Consider the following 22,211-nt stretch of genomic DNA (forward strand, 5'->3'; position numbering starts at 1 on the left):
AAGGAAATCCGGGAAGAGTGCACAGGAGCCGGAGCAGCTGCAAACCACGCGGTACCCAGCAATGCAGTCTAGCGTGGGGAGGCAAGGACTTACCTCCACCAAACTTGGACTGAAGAGTCACTGGATTGTGGGAGTCACTTGGACAGAGTTGCTGAGTTCCAGGGACCATGCTCGTCGTGCTGAGAGGGGACCCAGAGGACCGGCGATGCAGTCTTTTGTTGCCTGCCGTTGCAGGGGGAAGATTCCGTCGACCCACGGGAGATTTCTTCGGAGCTTCTAGTGCAGAGAGGAGGCAGACTACCCCCACAGCATGCACCACCAGGAAAACAGTCGAGAAGGCGGCAGGATCAGCGATACAAGGTTGCAGTAGTCGTCTTTGCTACTTTGTTGCGGTTTTGCAGGCGTCCTGAGCAGTCAGCGGTCGATTCCTTGGCAGAAGGTGAAGAGAGAGATGCAGAGGAACTCTGATGAGCTCTTACATTCGTTATCTAAATAATTCTCCTAAGCAGAGACCCTAAATAGCCAGAAAAGGAGGTTTGGCTACCTAGGAAGGAGGATAGGCTAGCAACACAGGTAAGAGCCTATCAGAAGGGGTCTCTGACTTCACCTGCTGGCACTGGCCACTCAGAGCAGACCAGTGTGCCGGCAGCACCTCTGGTTCCAAGATGGCAGAGGTCTGGAGCACACTGGAGGAGTTCTGGGCACCTCCCCTGGGAGGTGCAGGTCAGGGGAGTGGTCACTCCCCTTTCCTTTGTCCAGTTTCGCGCCAGAGCAGGGCTGGGGGATCCCCGAACCGGTGTAGACTGGCTTATGCAGAGATGGGTACCATCTGTGCCCATCAAAGCATTTCCAGAGGCTGGGGGAGGCTACTCCTCCCCAGCCCTAACACCTTTTTCCAAAGGGAGAGGGTGTAACACCCTCTCTCTGAGGAAGTCCTTTGTTCTGCCTTCCTGGGCCAAGCCTGGTTGGACCCCAAGAGGGCAGAAACCTGTCTGAGGGGTTGGCAGCAGCAGCAGCTGCAGTGAAACCCCGGGAAAGGTAGTTTGGCAGTACCCGGGTCTGTGCTAGAGACTTGGGGGATCATGGAATTGTCTCCCCAATGCCAGAATGGCATTGGGGTGACAATTCCATGATCTTAGACATGTTACATGGCCATGTTCGGAGTTACCATTGTGACGCTATACATAGGTAGTGACCTATGTATAGTGCACGCGTGTAATGGTGTCCCAGCACTCACAAAGTCCGGGGAATTTGTCCTGAACAATGTGGGGACACCTTGGCTATTGCCAGGGTGCCCACACACTAAGTAACTTTGCCCCCAACCTTCACCAGGTGAAGGTTAGACATATAGGTGACTTATAAGTTACTTAAGTGCAGTGGTAAATGGCTGTGAAATAACGTGGACGTTATTTCACTCAGGCTGCAGTGGCAGGCCTGTGTAAGAATTGTCAGAGCTCCCTATGGGTGGCAAAAGGAATGCTGCAGCCCATAGGGATCTCCTGGAACCCCAATACCCTGGGTACCTCAGTACCATATACTAGGGAATTATAAGGGTGTTCCAGTATGCCAATGTGAATTGGTGAAATTGGTCACTAGCCTGTTAGTGACAATTTGGAAAGCAAAGAGAGAGCATAACCACTGAGGTTCTGGTTAACATAGCCTCAGTGAGACAGTTAGGCATCACACAGGGAACACATACATATATGCCACAAGCTTATGGGCACTGGGGTCCTGGCTAGCAGGGTCCCAGTGACACATAACAAACATACTGAAAACATAGGGTTTTCACTATGAGCACTGGGCCCTGGCTAGCAGGATCCCAATGAGACAGTGAAAACACCCTGACATATATTCACAAACAGGCCAAAAGTGGGGGTAACAAGGCTAGAAAGAGGCTACTTTCTCACACAACCCCCCCCCCCCCCCCCCAAACGAAGGACAATAAGGCTAACCTTGGCCAGTTGAGACTTTATTGTCTAAGTGGTGATAAGCAGAGAGTAGCTTTGCAATAGACTGGTTACTCCCTTTATCATCCACTATATGGTTACTTCCCTGTGGGGATGTAAACCACCCTGTTTGAAGTTTTTTAGCTAAGCAACAATGTGAAGATATATTTTCAGAGTTTCTATCAGTAAGTTTAAGTTTAGAACAGTGGGAATTGCCCACTGGACCTATTTCTAGTGATGAGAATGCCAGACAGGGATGCTGTCTCAGAAAAGCCATGGCTGGGCAAACACTTTGTCCATATGGCTGGAAGAGAGAACAGGGATGCTGTTTCTCTTGAGTTGGAGCAGGGTAGGGATGCTGTCCTATGAGCTCCACACTAGGGCAGGGATGCTGTCCTAAGTATTGTGAGGCAGTGCAGAGTTTCTGCACTAAAGTTTCTCTGGGAGGGTTGGAGGGATGTTCCATGTTAACTAAAATGGTGCTCTTTTTCTCACCAATATTAGTTATCCCACAGAGAGGTACTTCCACCTAAGGGAGTACAGCTAGGCCAGCTGATAATTCCCTTGGAACAGGTGCCACCCCAGGAGAGGTTTCTCCCACCACAGGAATGGTATCCTGACTGGCAGGGTGGTTAGGGGATACTGTGATACCCTTTTTACCTGTTGTTGGAGAGGGATCCTGAGTTTTCAGGCCTTCTCTCCCTTGCTTTTTCATTTCAGTAGAAATGAGAGGGAACAATTCCTCAGGGATACCCAGCGTGGCTGCATGGGTATAAAACTCTATATTAGCCCAACCTGAGGCCTCTAGGTCATTACCTAAGAGACAGTCCACAGGTAAGCTAGGTGACACTACCACCTGCTTAGGGCCAGTAACTCCACCCCAACTAAGCTGAACGATAGCTAAGGGAAGTCACTTAGTGGAGTTATGGACATCAATAATCTTACACTGTTGTCCAATGATGTGTTGTTCAGGAGCCACTAGGTTTTCAGTCACCAAAGTGATACTGGCACCTGTGTCCCTGTAGGCCTGGGCCTCAACACCATTTATTGAAACTGTCTGCCTGTACTTATCCATTGTAAGGGGACAAGCAGCCAGTGTGGCAAGGCCAATGCCTCTAGGTGTGACAGAAACTGTCTTGGGACTGACTACCCCAGTTTCTATGATGGACCCATAAGTGAACCCAACTACACCCTTAGCTTGACTGTTGCCAGCAGTCCCACCACTAGTACCACTACTGCTAGGGGCACTAGAGCTTGATGTATTAGTGGTGGTAGGCTCAGGGGGTTTACCTGGACAGGACTTATCCCCTGGCCTATGGCCTCTATGTTTACACACACAGCACCAAGGCTTTTTAATGTGTGCAGGTTGTGAAGAAGAGGAAGAATTTGTTTTATCCCCACCCCCTGAAGAGTGTTTAGGATATGAAGAAGGATCTTTAGTTTTACCCTTATCCCCATGCTTATCCTGAGATTTCTCACTTTCTTTCTTCCTGCCATCCTTGTCACCACCTGTATGAACTTTTCTGTTCACTCTTGTTCAGACCCATTTGTCTGCCTTCTTTCCCAATTCTTGGGGAGAGGTCAGATCTGAGTCCACTAGATATTAGTGTAACAAATCAGACACACAGTTATTCAGAATATGCTCTCTCAGGATCAGATTATACAGGCTTTCATAGTCAGAAACTTTACTGCCATGTAACCACCCCTCCAAGGCCTTCACTGAATGGTCAACAAAGTCTACCCAGTCTTGTGAAGACTTTTGTTTTTTGTTTCTCTGAACTTAATCCTGTATTGTTCAGTGGTTAAGCCAAACCCATCCAAGAGTGCATTCTTTAAAACTGTAAAATTATTGGCATCACTTTCCTTCACATTAAGGAGCCTATCCCTACCCTTTCCACTGAAAGATAGCCATAGGATAGCAGCCCATTGCCTTTGAGGGACCCCCTGTACAACACAGGCCCTCTCAGGTGCAGCAAACGACTTGTTAATGTCATCCCCCTCCCTGTAAGGGGGAACTATCTTATGCAGATTCCTAGAATCATGCTCTTTCACAGGATTAATATCTGTAATACTGCGGCTGCCACCATGGGGTCCTAACCCCAACCTCTGCCTTCCTTTTTCTAAGTCTAAAGTTTCCCTGTCTAGAGCCAGCTGTTGCTGTTTAAGCTTCAGCCTGGACTCTTCCACTCTCAATCTATTGAGCTCCCTTTCTAACATTCTGTCATCAGGGTGGGTGGGTTGGGCATGCTTTGACACAGAAGAATGGTGTGAATGAACAGAGGGAGAAATGTCCCTAACAGTTGGCACTCTAACAACTTGACCTGCAGGAATGACATTCCTACTGTGATGAGAACTCACATTAGTACCAGTTATGCTAGGTGGTCTGCTAAGGGGCAAGTTGGAAAGTATACCATCTAACATTCTTGCTGGGGCTGCCCCAGAATCAGAGTGTGAACTATCTCCTAACTTCTCAACAGATGTGCTAGCTAAGGCCTTATCATTTTCAATGAGCATGTTAATCAACAATTCTCTAGAGGGATTCTTCCCTACCCCTAAACCTCTATCAATGCAGAGACCCCTTACACCTTTCCAGCTAAGGTGGCCATAAGCAGAACTGACCAGATCAAGAGTAGGACCTGTACCAGACATGATAGAAAAAGGTTTAAGGGACCGAAAAAGAAAGAAAAAGTTTCAGAACTTTTTAAGGAAACAGAAAAAAAACTTTTTCAACTTTTTAGAACTTTTTGAAAGTTTTAGAGGTACTTTTCAGCACTTAGCAATAGAGTAAGAGAAGAAAAGCAAAACTTTTTGGTTAGGTGTACATACACTGAACTTGTTTTGTATATTTTTCTCTTATGAAAAGTACAAAATGACAAAGTGGTAAGTAGTTACAAGTACTTATCCCACCGCTGCACAACCAATGTAGGAGGCTGGCCTGGTATGTAGTGGGTACCAAGGGGTACTTACACTCTGCACCAGGTCCAATTATCCCTTATTAGTGTAGAAGAGGTGTTTCTAGCAGCTTAGGCTGATAGAAGGTAGCTATGGAGAGCAGCTTAGGCTGAACTAGGAGACATGCAAAGCTCCTACTATACCACTGGTGTCATATGCACAATATCATAAGAAAACACAATACTCAGATATACTAAAAATAAAGGTACTTTATTTTTAGGACAATATGCCAAAAGTATCTCAGTGAGTACCCTCAGTATGAGGATAGCAAATATACACAAGATATATGTACACAATACCAAAAATATGCAGTAATAGCAATAGAAAGCAATGCAAGCAATGTACAGTCACAATAGATTGCAATGAGAGCACATACGTATAGGGGCAACAAAAACCATATACTCCAAAAGTGGAATGCGAACCACGAATGGACCCCAAACCTATGTGAACTTGTAGAGAGTCGCTGGGACTGTAAGAAAACAGTGAGGGTTAGAATAATAGCCCACCCCAAGACCCAGAAAAGTAGGTGTAAAGTGCACCTATGTTCCCCAGAGAGCACAGAAGTCGTGATAGGGGAATTCTGCAAGGAAGAACAACACCAGCAATGCGACCAAAGTGGATTTCCGGACAAGAGTACCTGTGGAACAAGGGGACCAAGTCCAAGAGTCGCGACAAAGTCGAGATTGGGCAGATGCCCAGGAAATGCCAGCTGAGGGTGCAAAGAAGCTGCCACCGGATGGTAGAAGCTGTGGATTCTGCAAGAACAAAGAGGACTAGGAACTTCCCCTTTGGAGGATGGATGTCCCACGTCGTGAAGAAGCTTGCAGATGTGTTCCCACGCAGAAAGACCGCAATCAAGCCTTGCTAGCTACAAGGGTCGCGGTTAGGGTTTTTGGATGCTGCAGTGGCCCAGGAGGGACCAGGATGTCGCCAATTGCGTGAGGAGACAGAGGGGGCGCCCAGCAAGACAAGGAGCCCTCACAGAAGCAGGCAGCACCCGCAGAAGTGCCGGAACAGGCACTACGAAGAGGAGTGAACCGGAGCTCACCCGAAGTCACAAAAGAAGATCCCACGACGCCGGAGGGCAACTCAGGAGGTTGTGAACTGCAAGTTAGAGTGTTGGGGACCCAGGCTTGGCTGTGCACTAAGGAAATCCGGGAAGAGTGCACAGGAGCCGGAGCAGCTGCAAATCACGCAGTACCCAGCAATGCAGTCTAGCGTGGGGAGGCAAGGACTTACCTCCACCAAACTTGGACTGAAGAGTCACTGGACTGTGGGAGTCATTGGACAGAGTTGCTGAGTTCCAGGGACCACGCTTGTCATGCTGAGAGGGGACCCAGAGGACCGGTGATGCAGTCTTTTGTTGCCTGCGGTTGCAGGGGGAAGATTCAGTCGACCCACGGGAGATTTCTTCGGAGCTTCTAGTGCAGAGAGGAGGCAGAATACCCCCACAGCATGCACCACCAGGAAAACAGTCGAGAAGGCGGCAGGATCAGTGATACAAGGTTGCAGTAGTCGTCTTTGCTACTTTGTTGCGGTTTTGCAGGTGTCCTGAGCAGTCAGCGGTCGATTCCTTGGCAGAAGGTGAAGAGAGAGATGCAGAGGAACTCTGATGAGCTCTTACATTCGTTATCTAAAGAATTCCCCAAAGCAGAGACCCTAAATAGCCAGAAAAGGAGGTTTGGCTACCTAGGAAGGAGTATAGGCTAACAACACAGGTAAGAGCCTATTAGAAGGGGTCTCTGACGTCACCTGCTGGCACTGGCCACTCAGAGCAGTCCAGTGTGCCAGCAGCACCTCTGTTTCCAAGATGGCAGAGGTCTGGAGCACACTGGAGGAGCTCTGGGCACCTCCCCTGGGAGGTGCAGGTCAGGGGAGGGGTCACTCCCCTTTCCTTTGTCCAGTTTCGTGCCAGAGCAGGGCTGGGGGATCCCTGAACCGGTGTAGACTGGCTTATGCAGAGATGGGCACCATCTGTGCCCATCAAAGCATTTCCAGAGGCTGGGGGAGGCTACTCCTCCCCAGCCCTGACACCTTTTTCCAAAGGGAGAGGGTGTAACACCTTCTCTCTGAGGAGTCCTTTGTTCTGCCTTCCTGGGCCAAGCCTGGTTGGACCCCAGGAGGGCAGAAACCTGTCTGAGGGGTTGGCAGCAGCAGCAGCTGCAGTGAAACCCCGGGAAAGGTAGTTTGGCAGTACCCGGGTCTGTGCTAGAGACTCGGGGGATCATGGAATTGTCTCCCCAATGCCAGAATGGCATTGGGGTGACAATTCCATGATCTTAGACATGTTACATGGCCATGTTCGGAGTTACCATTGTGACGCTATACATAGGTAGTGACCTATGTATAGTGTACAGGTGTAATGGTGTCCCCGCACTCACAAAGTAACTTTGCTCACAAAGTAACTTTGCCCCCAACCTTCACCAGGTGAAGGTTAGACATATAGGTGACTTATAAGTTACTTAAGTGCAGTGGTAAATGGCTGTGAAATAACGTGGACGTTATTTCACTCAGGCTGCAGTGGTAGGCCTGTGTAAGAATTGTCAGAGCTCCCTATGGGTGGCAAAAGGAATGCTGCAGCCCATAGGGATCTTCCGGAACCCCAATACCCTGGGTACCTCAGTACCATATACTAGGGAATTATAAGGGTGTTCCAGTATGCCAATGTGAATTGGTGAAATTGGTCACTAGCCTGTTAGTGACAATTTGGAAAGCAAAGAGAGAGCATAACCACTGAGGTTCTGGTTAGCGGAGCCTCAGTGAGACAGTTAGGCATCACACAGGGAACACATACATATAGGCCACAAACTTATGAGCACTGGGGTCCTGGCTAGCAGGGTCCCAGTGACACATAACAAACATACTGAAAACATAGGGTTTTCACTATGAGCACTGGGCCCTGGCTAGCAGGATCTCAGTGAGACAGTGAAAACACCCTGACATATAGTCACAAACAGGCCAAAAGTGGGGGGTAACAAGGCTAGAAAGAGGCTACTTTCTCACACTGCAGTAACAGAAAAGGTCCCTAGTTCTTTGTGGCTGTCAGTAATTTTGGCATGAGGGGTAAAGCTCTGGTTGTGAACGTGTGAGTTAGACATCATGCTAGGAAAGTTGACAATAAGCATTGGGAATGCCAGTAGGTCTCACCTTTTGACTTTCTTGATGTTTTTTTGCTGATGCTCTTCAGCGTTGGCAAAAAATGATGCATCACCAGCGCAATGATGTCATGATGCATGCACACACATTCATCATGATGATGATACGATGTCCAACAGCCTTGTGATATATGTGCCACATGCAACCAACATGCTTGTACCTGCATGTCATGATTCCGTACCAGACATTTTTTCCCTTGTTAATTTACTGTTCCAAAAAGGCGGAAGCCCATCTTGCAGTGTTAAAACAATATATATATTTATAACTTGCACAAAAGCCCATTGCGTACAGTGCTTTAGCAGAAAATTTGACATCCAGAAGATTTGTTTTGTTTCAAATACAATGGGAAGGTCTGGGGACCAGTGACAGCACAGGCTTCAAAGAAATAAACTTTGTATGACTGTCCCTAAAGTAAAAGCCACAAAAAAGCCAAGCAGGACAGGAAAGCAGAGAATGAGCTCGGGGAAGGAGAGAGAATTGAAGTGGCCGAGGAGGGGAGAACACTTAAACATGTGCACTGTTAATTGCTGAAAAAGTAAATCTATGATGGTAAAGAACTATGCTACAGTTGAGGGGCAAACTCAAGAAGAGGCAGGTAAACCATTGAATAAGAAGCCAGCAAATGAGATTGACGAAAAAGCCTACCAATGGTGAGCATCGGTGGCCTAATCAAAAGTATCTGTATTGTACATATAAGGTTTGTGTCTACAGACAACTAAAAGCTGTCTATAGTCATAGCTTGCGTCAAGGGTTAAGAACAGTCTTTGAGGAATGAGAATTGGATGTAATGAAAACCTAAGTAGTTGGAGTGTGCATTTCTCTCTTCCCATAATATCACAAATGCAATAGACGTTGGTGTAAATTCTGCAGCTGTGATAGAAGAATTATTACAGGAGGGGACAGAAATCTTTGGAGATTGCTATCCTTCCCTTGGAGGGATTTGACAACATTGTTGCTTCTAGGATGCATGTGGCTTTTAAATATTGGTTTATGTAGAGCTTCGTCCTCGGCACTGTTCTGCTTTCCTTCTCTTATCTTATGACCGAGCTTACAGAACCTCTCTGGAATACACTTCTCATTTTAAAGAAGACATTTATTATTATTATTACTTCACCACGAGGTTCCTGATAGACGAAATTAGTAGGTTGGAAGCACACGTTTAAAAGTAGTCGCAGCAATGAAAGCAAAATATATCAAAGTACTTCTCAGTTGCAATGTACACAGCAAATACATGTGATTATATTATAGCATAACTTCAAAGCAAAGCATAGAAGTAAAAATTGCATCACCGTAGGGCCTATCACTGCTTCATCTTTCTGGGACCTGCAAGTTGATGACTCCGGTTCAACTGCGAGAAAGATATTTTCTACCCAAACGGGGACAGGCAACTGACGTCAGTTCCTGTCTGAAGATACTTCTCCTTTCGTTGTTGCCCAGGGCCATCGTTCCAAAAACGTGCCCCCTCCTCTCAGACTCGGGAAAGGAAGGCAAGCCTTTGGAGACTGGCCAGATCTCCTAGACCCCTCCTCTTCCCAAGGCTGAGCAGAAAGGAAAACACCAAATGTACGCTCTCTTATCAGCTAGACCTTGGTGTGAAAAACACAGCTTGGTCTATCATGTGGAAAAACACAGCTCATCTGCAACGTCTCAATTGCAATGTCTAACTCCAAGTTAAAGCCAATAGGCAGCTAACCTAAATACCAAATGTAGGGCCAGATGTAGGGAACGATTTGCGAGTCGCAAACGGCAAAAAATGCCGTTTGCGAGTCACAAATCTCAGTTTCCTATGCAGAAATGCATTTTGCGAGTTGGGACCGACTCGCAAAATGTATTTCCGAATTGCAAATAGGAAGGGGTGTTCCCTTCCTATTTGCGATTCGCAGTGGTATGCAATACCATTTGCGACCGCATATGCGGTCGCAAATGGTGTCGCAGTTACCATCCACTTGAAGTGGATGGTAACCCACTCGCAAATTGGAAGGGGTACCCATGGGACCCCTTCCTCTTTGTGAATGGACCACAAATTATTTTTTCAGGGCAGGTGGTGGTCCAAGGGACCACTACCTGCCCTGAAAAAATACCGAAACTAAAGGTTTCGGATTTTTTTTTAAGTGCAGCTCGTTTTCCTTTAAGGAAAACGGGCTACACTTAAAAAAAAAAAAAAAAAAGCTTTATTTATAAGCAGTCACGAACATGGAGGTCTGCTGACTACAGCAGGCCTCCATGTTTGTAAGTGCCCATAGTCGCTATGGGGCCGCAATTTGCGACCTACCTCATTAATATTAATGAGGTGGGTCTTTGCGACCCCATACCGACTCGCAGACGGTGTCTGAGACACCGTTCTGCATACCAATTTGCGAGTTGCAAATTGCGAGTCGGAAGGACTCACAATTTGCAACTCGCAAATTGGATTTTTGCTACATCTGGCCCGTAATGTCTAATGTCCTGTTAAAGCCAGTAGGCAGCTAACCTGAATAATGTGCTGCTGGTGAACATTGAGCAACTAATATGCGTAGTGGTGAAACACAAAGTCATTGGTCAAACACAATTAATAGCATCACACTCCACCCTATGACCAATGAATTTTTGTTTACATACCTCTTATTTCAAACAAAAATTTAAAACAAAAACATCAACACCAAAAAAAAAAAACATTATAAGCAAATCAGATTTGAATGATAAAAGCATTCACTGTAAAGCAATGGAAGTGGACTAACATATTGATCTCATAACCTTTCAAATCAGATACATCTACAATGAAAAGACTGAAACTTATATACTCTGATTGAGATAATAGTGTCTCTAAAATAGCAATTTGATGTAGCAGGAGTTCTACTCATGTAAAGGTACACAGTCCACCTGAAAGGTTTGCTGGAATGTATGCGAAAGTCAGAGTTCCACACGAAAAAACACAGATTGATCCCAGGTAGAACTTGAACTGAAGGCGCCAGTTGGGCAAAATGGATCCATAGGGTTTGTACTTTAATCAGTCAGGTTCAGGTTTGGGGTTCGGTCCCGACCCCGACCCCACTCGCACACACCCAAAGGGAGACCACAGAGCACACTCATGGTCAGTTGCGAGTCGTGGTAGGATCTGCAAAAGAAAAAAGTATAACTTTTCTTGCAAATAACATTTGTCATCTGAAATGTGCCCTTCCTCTTCCTTTCCTTGTTTTATAATCAGCAGTACCTTTTTAGGGCCCTTTGTTACAATTTCTGCATGTTCTGGAGGGTCACCTGGGGCTTCAACCCACACCTTAGCACTGAGGTTTTTATCTGCTGCACCACAGCTTCCCTTTCCTTGCACTGTCAGAAGGGCTGGGGCAGACTCCTTCTTTACCAAACCTCCATTCACTGCACTTTTGACAAGTTGGGCAATTCTGTCTCCAATCTGTATGAATGAATCAGATTATTTTCTAGTTATCAGCATAATTTTGATTTCTCCTTGGTAATCTGCAGCAATCACTCCCCCTAAAACCTGATCAATTTGCCATATCTGTCCTGGTAACTTTCCTCTTCCCAACTGATCTTTGACTGTTTGTGGGACAGATTGCTGTTGTGCGTGCTGACAGGTAGGACATTGCAAAATCACAGTTTTGATCAAATCTAGGGGAATATGCATCTCTCTAATCTCTGCCCACCTGTAAGTGGCTTTTTCTCCCAGCTGTCCACATTTCTGGTGCACCCACTTAGCCAACCCCGCTAAGTCAGAATTCTGGGTGGACACTTCAGACTCTGAATTTTGTTCTTTAACATCTGCAAGGGAATTGAACCAGTTAGGTACAAGCCATGTGGAAAACCAAACGGCGAAACCATTGGCAGTTAACCAAGAATCAGTGTAAAAATGACACATCTCAAGCAGCTCTTGCTTTAAAGTCTGACACACATTGTACAAATCCGAATCAATAGTCAAACAAACATGCTTTTTATCCTCAGGGGACACGAATTCAAATGGTGCACTCAATTTCACTGGTAACTCTTTTACCTGTGATACTCCCTGCACCCTCTCCTCATCCTGAAAAAGGGCTTGTGACACCTGTTCATGTAGGGCTGCAGTGACTTTAGCCCTGCCTTGCATGTACCAGATCCAGTGTATGATACTAGCCTCCTGTGCCTGTCCTATACTGTGAGATTTAGGTGAACTCATCACCCACTGCATGCCTGATATTTCAGGTTTCAGAATTACATTATCATTTAATGTCATTTGCTTAGTATTCACTAGAGCCCAATAACAAGTCAAAAGCTTACTCCAAAGTTCCATGGGCACTCTTGTCTTCCCCTGTTCCTGATTTACATGTAAATCAGTGTTTCCTTCTTGCACTGCGCAGAAACCTAAAGTATGAATTATTTCATTTGCCAAATCAAAAGCGCGCAGCTGCTCATGTATTTTCCTAGTTACCTTGTACCAAAGTGTTAAGACTCCACTCAGATGAGGGCTATACTGTTACCAAAAATCAAACAAGCTCAGGAAACTCGGTGTCTCTTGCTTTGTGCAAATAGTAAGAAACTCTAAAATCTTTTGTTTTACTTGTGACAACATCTGTCTATTTTCTGGATTCCACTGAATTCCCAGTAACTGCACATTTTGCGACAGTACTTCTGCCTTGTCTGAATTAATTTTAAACATCGTACTTTGCAAAAGCGGTCTGTAAATAACATTCCTAACTCTATTCTCAGTGTTATCTGTTAAGGAATGCACTTCAACTGCCAAAAACTGTAGGCTGTTCTGCAGATCTACGCTCTGCTCAAGAGACTCATTTTTTTTAACCTTCTCATTACTGGAATGGGAAAAGCCAGATTCTTCTAAAACAGCAGTTTCATAGATTTCTGCATTATCTTGCAATAATGTGTTCTGGCTAATTTGCTCACGTAAATTCTTATTTTCATGTTCTAACTGCCTACATCTCTCCTGCATTTTTCTGTAAGCAGACAAAAGTATCCAAACCCTTCTGTCAAGAACAAAAGGAACATTATTTCTTTCAAAAGGCACATTTTTCTAAATCTGCTTTATCACAGCACTCATCCAGTCCTGATAAACAAGAAAACATGTTTCTCACAGCACCATAAGGCAGTTTAACTTCACATGCATTTTCAAACTTGGTCTGCAGTGCTTCTTTAATTATCTAAACAACAAAAAACAATTACACTTTTAAATAGTGCACTTCCAATCTCTAACTCTGACTCCCAAGACTGACGACTCAGGCCAAAATGTTCTGCTTTCCTTCTCTTATGACCGAGCTTACAAAACCTCCTGGAATGCACTTCACAGTTTAAAGAAGACATTTGTTATTATTATTACTTCCCCACGAGGTTCCTGAGAGACGAAATTAGTAGGTTGGAAGCACACATTTAAAAGTAGTCGCAGCAATGAAAGCAAAATATATCAAAGTACTTCTCAGTTGCAATGTACACAGCAAATACATGTGATTATATTATAGCATAACTTCAAAGCAAAGCATAAAAGTCAAAATTGCATCACCGTAGGGCCTATCACTGCTTCATCTTTCGGGGACCTGCAAGTTGATGACTCCGGTTCAACTGCGAGAAAGATATTTTCTACCCAAACGGGGACAGGCAACTGACGTCCGTTCCTGTCTGAAGTCCAGATATTTCTCCTTTCGCTGTTGCCCAGGGCCATCGTTCCAAAAATGTGCCCCCTCCTCTCAGACTCAGGAAAGGAAGGCAAGCCTTTGGAGACTGGCCAGATCTCCTAGACCCCTCCTCCTCCCAAGGCTGAGCAGAAAGGAAAATACCAATTGTACGCTCTCTTATCAGCTAGACTTTGGTGTGAAAAACACAGTTTGGTCTATCATGTGGAAAAACACTGCTTGGAAAAACACAGCTCATCTGCAATGTCTCAACTGCAATGTCTAACTCCACGTTAAAGCCAATAGGCAGCTAACCTAAATACCAAATGTAATGTCTAATGCCATGTTAAAGCCAAAAGGCAGCTAAACCCAAATACCAAATGTAATGTCTAATGTCCTGTTAAAGCCAATAGGCAGCTAACCTGAACAATTAATAGCATCACGGGCACCATCAGAGAATGATGCAGCTCCATTGCAAGGAAACCTTGTTTTACTGCTGAGGTAGAGTGCCTCTTCATGCATGCTAAAAATCATTTAATACTTAGACTCCACCAAAACAGATCTGATCCAGGCAAATTTAACAGGAAACATTTGTGTGCAAAAGACACTATTAAGTCTATTGGGAGAGCAAGGGTTTGCGGGTGACATAGCCTCACACACACACACACACACACACACACACACACACACACACACACACACACACACACACACACACACACACACACACACACACACACACACACACACACACACACACACACACACACACACACACACACACACACACACACACACACACACACACACACACACACACACACACACACACACACACACCTACCTCTCTCTCTGCATGTGCAGGAAAATCTGTCTTACATCCTCATATATTCACAGCAAGTGGACACACACACACCTCTCTCTCTCTCTGCATGTGCAGGAAAATCTGTCTTACATCCTCATATATTCACAGCAAGTGGACCTGAAGATCAGCACAAAGAAATTAGAAGTCATGCCACTTAATATCCCAAACCCTTCACCAGTCACTGTGAATGGAGAGTACCTAGAGATGACTGAACATTTCACCGACCTAGGCAGTACTATCAAACATGATGGAGGAGCAGGCATTGACATCAAGAGCAAACTGAACAGGGTCAGGAGTGCCTTCAGGATGCTGAACAATTTGTGGAGGTCTTCTCCACACCAATCTGAGGCTTTACCAGAGCTGGCTTCTGTCCATACTCTTGAATAGGTCAGAATGCTTGCAGATGACGAAGAGCGGGATCACCAAACTGGAAGCCTTCCACACCAGTAAACTGAGATGAATTTTGCACATCTTCTGGTCGCGACCCATCTCCAATCAGGAACTACTCACCAGATGCATGGACTCCATCATTATGAGAAAAAGTTGGAGATGGATAGGATATGCGATCAGAAGAGAACAAGACTCCATCAGAAGAACAGCTCGCCACTGCACCCCAGCAGGCAAGCACAAGAGAGGCAGACCAAAGAACATCATGAGGCAAACGTTGGGAATAGAAATGAATACCCTGAACCACAATTGGGAAACCGTAAAAAAAGCGTTCCCAAGATAGTCAGAAGTGAAGGTCGTTGGTTGCTGCTCTACATGTCAGTTGGCATAACAGGCAGTTGGTGAGTAAGTAATAAGTTCTCAGTCACACAGAATTTGGCCATTACCCCTTGCCATTTCTAGACGTACTCTTGCAAAACACTGAAATATTGAATGATTGTTTCTCTTTTCCTGGGACACAACATGGCTAGGCAAAGGTATATCAAGGGATAAGGGGTTGAAGTGGTTCAGAGGAGGACAAAAATAAGTCTACTATCTTCCTGCAAATTTTAAACGTTTGCCAGCCAGTCTTTTCTTTAATGCACATCACGTGCAATTAAGTTCTGTTCAACCAAAACCATCTTTAGAATATTGTAAAGGGATACTTCTCCCCCATGGAATCTTCTGTTAATGCAATAGGTTATTAGACTATTTATTGGTTTAAGCAGAAGGCTCGAACACACCAGTGCTTTCTTGTACTTATTGCTAATAAGGGTGTTCACAGTTCATATGACCTTGATTACCTAAACTGCTTTAAGAAAAGTAATGTTTACAGCACACAATTCAGTGGTATTTGTTTTAATGACTAAAAACGCCTTGGGGGAAGGGTGCTTGTCCTAGCATGCTCAATTAATGGACTTGTCTGCATTTGATAAGGTAGACGTAGGGATTGGATATCAGAAACTCTTAGGTTGTTGAAGTGTCTTGATACTCCCAATTAGAGTGATCCACAGGGTTACATGGGCATCCGTAAGTGTAGGATACACAGTGCAATGCAAAACATGTTTTACTGGTGATAGGGTTGCCTTTATTGTAGCACTGCTTTCCTCACTGTATTCTTGTGCCAAAACAATTGTGAGCTATTTCCTTTAAATCTTTGTTCAAAGTCTATAACCACATTACATTATGCAGATGATAAAACCCCCTGTGATGTTAAACAAGACGCCATTGAAAAGAGTACTGCAAGTAATTAAATGCTATTGAAGAACAGAAGTTTATGACTAATTGGAACAAGACACAAGTGCTGATATTTGTAAAAGCCAGATGGGAGGGAACCTTTAGTTGAAACATTGAAGGTGATGATAACTGTCTGGGAGCATATCCGCATAATACATTTAGAGTCAATCAAGGTTTGCAAAGGCATTCCCATAGTTTGTTCTGTTTTGTCATCAAGCATGATCATATTTATATCACTTAACCCCTTGGCTTCCAAGAAGTTAAGTTTGTAATGACAACTTCTTTCCGTACACTTCAGACCAAATATTAGAGTAGTAAAATATACGGCTACTGGAATGCCTGCGTAGTGCTTAACATGGTTTGAAAAGACAGGATATTGACGAAGAATGTAACTATGGGATACCACCTTTTATCGGATTTTGTTTTTTTTGCTTAGTATACGTCATTGGCCAGGTCCAGTTTTTCAGATTATGGTTAAGCTTGTATTCTGAAATTCCTGTATAGTGTATTTATTTAATTTTAATCCTTAGCAAGTGTGCATTTTGAGATTTCTTTGATTTGTGTTAAGGTCTTCTTCAAAGAATCACAGTATGGTTTGAGATAAAAAGGCAACATTTATCTTTAGTAAGAGGAACAGCCCACTGAAAAGTTCATTGCAACAGACGTTGCCAGTACAGAATGAGATTAATGGACTAACGCCAAATTGCCTTGGAATAAATAACTAAATACCTCCGTCTTTGAACAGCTCTCACAATACACATTTTCTTTCTTGTTTTTGGCTTAAGGCAGTTCCATCTTTATCTGGAGACTATGGTACAAGATGTATTGGTTCCTAATCTGCAGTGGCATGCAGGGAGGACATCGGCTGCCATCCGTACGACAGCTGTCTCCTGCCTTTGGGCTCTTCTACAGAGTGAAGTTCTTTCATCACAACAGGTGAAATATTGTTTATTAATCAAGTGATTTGAGCAATAAAAATTGTAATCTTTGTTTTAAGATTACTGATCGCATAATAGGAATTCAATAGTAACTGAATTATTTGAGGCTTTTCTTCACAGCACATTCCACAACATTAGGTAATAGCAGCATCTCAGTAACTAAATGCCAGTGTCATCAGTTACTGTTTCTCAGACTTTATCCCAACCCATCTGTCATACACTGAGTTATCACTTAAACATAGTAATTATTTGCTTACACCACCCTGAACAGGACCTCAGATTTCACACACATGACTTGCAGCCTTTAAAAAATAAACAACTTGCTCAATCAGTTGGGGGTATTTCTTTTAGTAACCACATCATGATGAACCACAAAATTTAGTTCACTTTGGCAAAGAGTAATTGCAAACCGCTTTTCAAAATGTATTTGACACCCACAAAAATGACATCTAGCCTAAAAATACAATTTGAACAGTGATTTTTGAAAAATAGCTTCACAGCAGAAATTATGAGGTTAAAATAGAATAACAGGACTATGCCCTGTGAGAAAGGGGCCGTTAGGGATTAATGGGAGCAGATTTTACTTGTGCTCTCGGAAGACCTGTGTAATGTTCATGTGAGGAATAGGGTAACAACAGGTCATTTTTGATAGCAGATTTACTGACCCACTGGACTATCCTGAGTGCTGTATTTAGACGATAACATATAAAATTGACTGTAAAATGGGGAAGGCCGTGCGAGCCATGCACCCGGTAAGGTATTGGGCGCTAATGGTCTGCTGGTAGAGCTTTATAAACGCTTTACAGCACTTCTTCACCCCAGGCTACTGTCTCTATTCAAGGCCGTGGGAGAGGAAGGGTGCCTACTTCCAGATCTTAATCATGCCATAATTGTGGGGAAGCCACCCAATCAGTGCTCCTCTTACAGACCCATCTCCCTTCAAAACACAGAAAGTAAGATCTTGGCCAAGATCCTGGCTCCTCGTATTACAGGAGTGATTGCGGCATGCCGACCAGACGGGCTACATGCCCCAGAGGGCCACAAGATTGAACTTCTGATGTCTCTATTTGAGGCTGGATTATGTGGCAGCAGACGACCCCAAGGACGGTCATGTTGCTTGACACTGAGAAAGTGTTTGATTCAATTGACTGGCGCTACCTTGCAGAGACCTTGAAGAAGTTTGTTTTTTGGGTTTTGGGCCCCGGGTTTGTAGTAGGATGGCCCTTTATGCCACCAACCCACGGCAGCCATTGGAGATAACAGTGTTGTCTCAGACACTTTTGCATTTGAAAGAGGAATGAGGCAGGGGTGCCCGCTCTTGCCCCTAATTTTCTCTTGTCCCAGGAGCCACTGGCATGTTGGGTGCAACACCAGGGAAAGTCGTGTGTTTTTCTAAGACAATGGTGGAGCCAGAAAAAAATCTTGCTTAACACAGACAATGGCTTGCTTTACCTCAAAGATCCGGGGTTCTCGATCTCCACGGTCAGCATTTGGGGGGCTGGGACAGCCTAGGAAACAGGGGAAGAGAGCGACTACCATTTGACCCGGTTGGGTTTTAAATATCTAGGTATTCATATAACTAGGGATTGTGACAGGTTCTCGGAACTGTACCTTACAAATGTGCTGACTGAATTACCTGATGACAGCTGGCGGAAACTCCCCATGACGATTATAGACAGGGCAGCACTAGTTAAAATAACGCCACCTAAACTGTTGTACATTATACAAAACCTCCGCCTTTGATGTCCTATAGGTCTCCACTGACAATATAGATAGCATGCTCTGTACCTTACTCTAGGATGAGGGTCACCAAAGAATAGTTCTGGAAACCTTATACAGATCTATGTAGAGTGGTGGCCTTGCACTCCCAGACATTGGAGCATACCATAGAGCTGCCCAGCTGCAGGGGATCAATGATTGGGGCCCCTGTCCCTGTCTTCGCCAACCTAGAGGATAGAGGTATAGGAAGAGTTCCATGACAAGAGCATCCCATATCCACTACATATATGGAAGGAAGCACAGACGTCGGCTGCAGGGACCAACCAAGACTGCGTTAAAGGGCCTTGGACGAAGCTACGACTGACTTGGGATGGAAGGGGAGTCTTGCCCGAGCTACGCCCCGCTGGAGAAGTACCCTGTTAGCCGAGATGTATGGACTCATGGGCTGTCAAGGGTGGGAGCAAACTGGAATCAAAACTCTTGGAGATGTTGTCTCTGGGGAAGACTTTGTAACCTTTGAGGCACTACAGCACAAGTATTTCTTGGCCGAGACACAACAGTTGCGTTATCTCCAATTGGAACATGCCCTGCAGAAAGACCAGGTGTTATCGATGGACCTGCAGGACCATACCCACTGGAGATTTGGGTATTTGGGGACGATTTAACACATAAGGCAGTTTCCTGTCTCTACTGTACAATCATAAACAACACACACGACACCCTAGGGAAGCTGCACGAGAGCTGGGAGGCAGTCCTGATGCACTCTTGCCAGGGAGCTGTTAGATTCTGCCAAATTCAGTTTAACATTTTGCATAGGGCGTACTATCACAGGTCCCGCCTCCATAAGATGGGTCGGACAGAAAGCCCCCTAAGTCTTTGTTGTGCTGCCGAGGAGGACACCTTCCTTCATACAATCTGGGGCTGCTCTGAGGTTGCCGGATATTGGGACTTCATTATTACAAAACTAGAAGAAGTGGTGAGTACTGCTAGTTCCAAGATGCCCCAATTTATAGTGCTAGACATATCTAAGAATGCGGACATCTCTAGGAAGCAACTGCTGTTTTGCATGCTTGGCCTTATCTTTGCCAAGAGGAGCTGGCCTGCCACTGGAAGGAGCACGTCCCCAACAAGAGACCGATAGATGGAAGGCATGGATCACTGTATGGAGGTAGAGAGAGTGGTGTATGAAAATAGAGGGTGCCTAAAGAAGTTGGAAAAAATCTAAGAGGGGGTGCTCGAGGATGTACCATGACTTCAGTTACAATCTGGAAGGTATATTGGATGAAAAGGACTGAACACAATACTGATCTAGATGAGAAGTACCCAGCCACAGACCTTGCATTGAAATCCTTGTTGGGTGCGGGCGAAGGGTTGCTGACCACCTGAGGAGTGGGGGCAATGAAAGCGGTTCATGTCAAGGTGTTGTGGGGGTCTATTTGAGCATGCTGCACATGTATTTTTAGTTGCAAAATAATACATTTATTCCAAAAAACATAAATATAAAATGTTAACATATCTTTTAATATCACAGAAACTGTATAAGACATTGCAACACATGATATTATGGAATAAGGTGTCATAAATCTTAAAGTCAGATTAAATGTCTGGACATAGCACTACTCTGACGCTAATGCTGAACATCGCAGTGGAGCCAAGATCCAGGGTAATTACCAGCAGTTCTTTGGTATGATTAATGCTGCCCCTAAAAAACACTGTCCTCTGAGGTAATTCATTGCTAAAGCTTGTTCATGAGAACATGACCTAGCTTCTACATTACAAAGATTTAATGGCTGCACTAGGGAGTCTTCTTGAAGAAATTTCCTTTTACAGTCTTCTAGCGAATGCCACGAGAAAATGTACTCATTCACTACTTTCATGAGGAAACGTTTGCTGTTCCATCATGATCTTCCCATTAGCTGCTATTCCATTTAGGAATATGAGTACCTAGTTCATCAAGAAATTGCTTTGAAGTCATGTGCCCTTCCGACAACCCAGCACCATTCTCTGTTGCGCTTGCCATATTGCTGGCCAGCTTTCCATAGACTGTACATGAAGGAAATATTATGTAATACGCTGGTAAGACTTTTATTTCCACGTGGACATTCCCAAACCTTCTGACCTCCTCAGTGACTAGTATAGCTGCTTGAACTGTGAAAAGGTTCTTGGTAAATTCCTACCATGTCTTCCTTTTTGCCCCAGGAAAGACCTTGGGCCCGAAGTCCTGCTTTAGACTGTCCTTTTCTCTTCTCTTTCTCCATGCCCTTCTCATGCCACTCCCTTTCCTGTTCCTAATCCAACTGCATCTCTCCAGAGGGTTAGCCACAACCTACACACATTTCAGCCTCTCTAATAGAATGCACCAGTCATTTCCTGGGTGGGCTCTCCAAAGTATATACCATGGCTGGTTGCACAATACACATCTAAGATTGCACAGTGCCGCAATTGCATTTACTTCACAAAGGCTGAAGCATGGTTAGCAGCTAAATGACCATTCCTGTGGATTACTCACCTGATGCTCCTCAGTAGACTTCCCAAATGATATTCAAAGGTTGGAAGCATATTGCCCTTTCCAGTGGTTTGCTGCCCGCGGTCCCCGCAAGATCCCACCCATGATCTCCTTCAAGTTAGACTCGGTAACCCCTACTCGATCTTATATCATCCTAAAACTGTCAACAGACTTAAATCTCTGTTCTTGGAGTCTTGATTTCCTAAGTTGTCCTAGAAGAGATGACCGTCAAAAGCACCTCTCTCAGGGAGTATTTAAGGTTCTGTATCCATATTTCTCCAGGCAAATTCTGCCTGCTCATGGTCTATTAAAGCCTCTTTGAAGAGAATTGATTAAGGCATATTTTTCAAAGCTGTTGTCTTGCTTTTCCTGTTTTTCCCTGTCCCTACCCTTGATGATGTTGAGGAAGTATTGCAATGTATAAATAAGGCCAATGGGAGTCAGAGAAAATAAAGCAGGACAGAAGTACTGGTTCTGTCCAAAGTCCCTCATTCCACCCATACGATGAGCAGAATGTGATCAGTAGAATTCCTGAACAAGTAGCTTCCAAGGTCATTGTACATGAGGGTACGCACTGAGGCATGTGACAGTGTCACTGGTGGGCCTACGAGTCATAAGCGAGAAGTTAATTCCTAGCCTAGAGCCGTTTTTGTTGAGGAAAGTAATATATGTGTCAGTCCTCTCTTTTCATAGGGGCTGGAGAAGTGAAAAGACTGCCATTCCTTTTACCAGACATACTGTAGGCGGTCATTCTGACTCTGGCGGGCGGCGGTTGCCGCCCGCCAGGCGGGAACCGCCATTTGGCCGCTACGCGGTCAAAAGACCGCTGCCGGCATTTCAACCTTCCCGCTGAGCCGGCGGGAAGGAGGCCTGCAACAC

General features: G+C 44.8%; 1 protein-coding gene across 1 annotated transcript in view; it reads left to right on the plus strand.

Moving 5' to 3' along the window:
• Window positions 1-22,211, plus strand: part of DNAAF5 (dynein axonemal assembly factor 5) — a 127,346-nt gene that overhangs the window by 76,971 nt on the left and 28,164 nt on the right. The window contains exon 10 of the mRNA XM_069209841.1: window positions 16,955-17,105. Within this exon, the coding sequence (XP_069065942.1) occupies window positions 16,955-17,105 (151 nt within the window). The remainder of the gene's footprint in view (window positions 1-16,954; window positions 17,106-22,211) is intronic.

Source organism: Pleurodeles waltl, chromosome 10 (assembly GCF_031143425.1).
Source record: "Pleurodeles waltl isolate 20211129_DDA chromosome 10, aPleWal1.hap1.20221129, whole genome shotgun sequence".
Lineage (NCBI taxonomy): Eukaryota > Metazoa > Chordata > Amphibia > Caudata > Salamandridae > Pleurodeles > Pleurodeles waltl.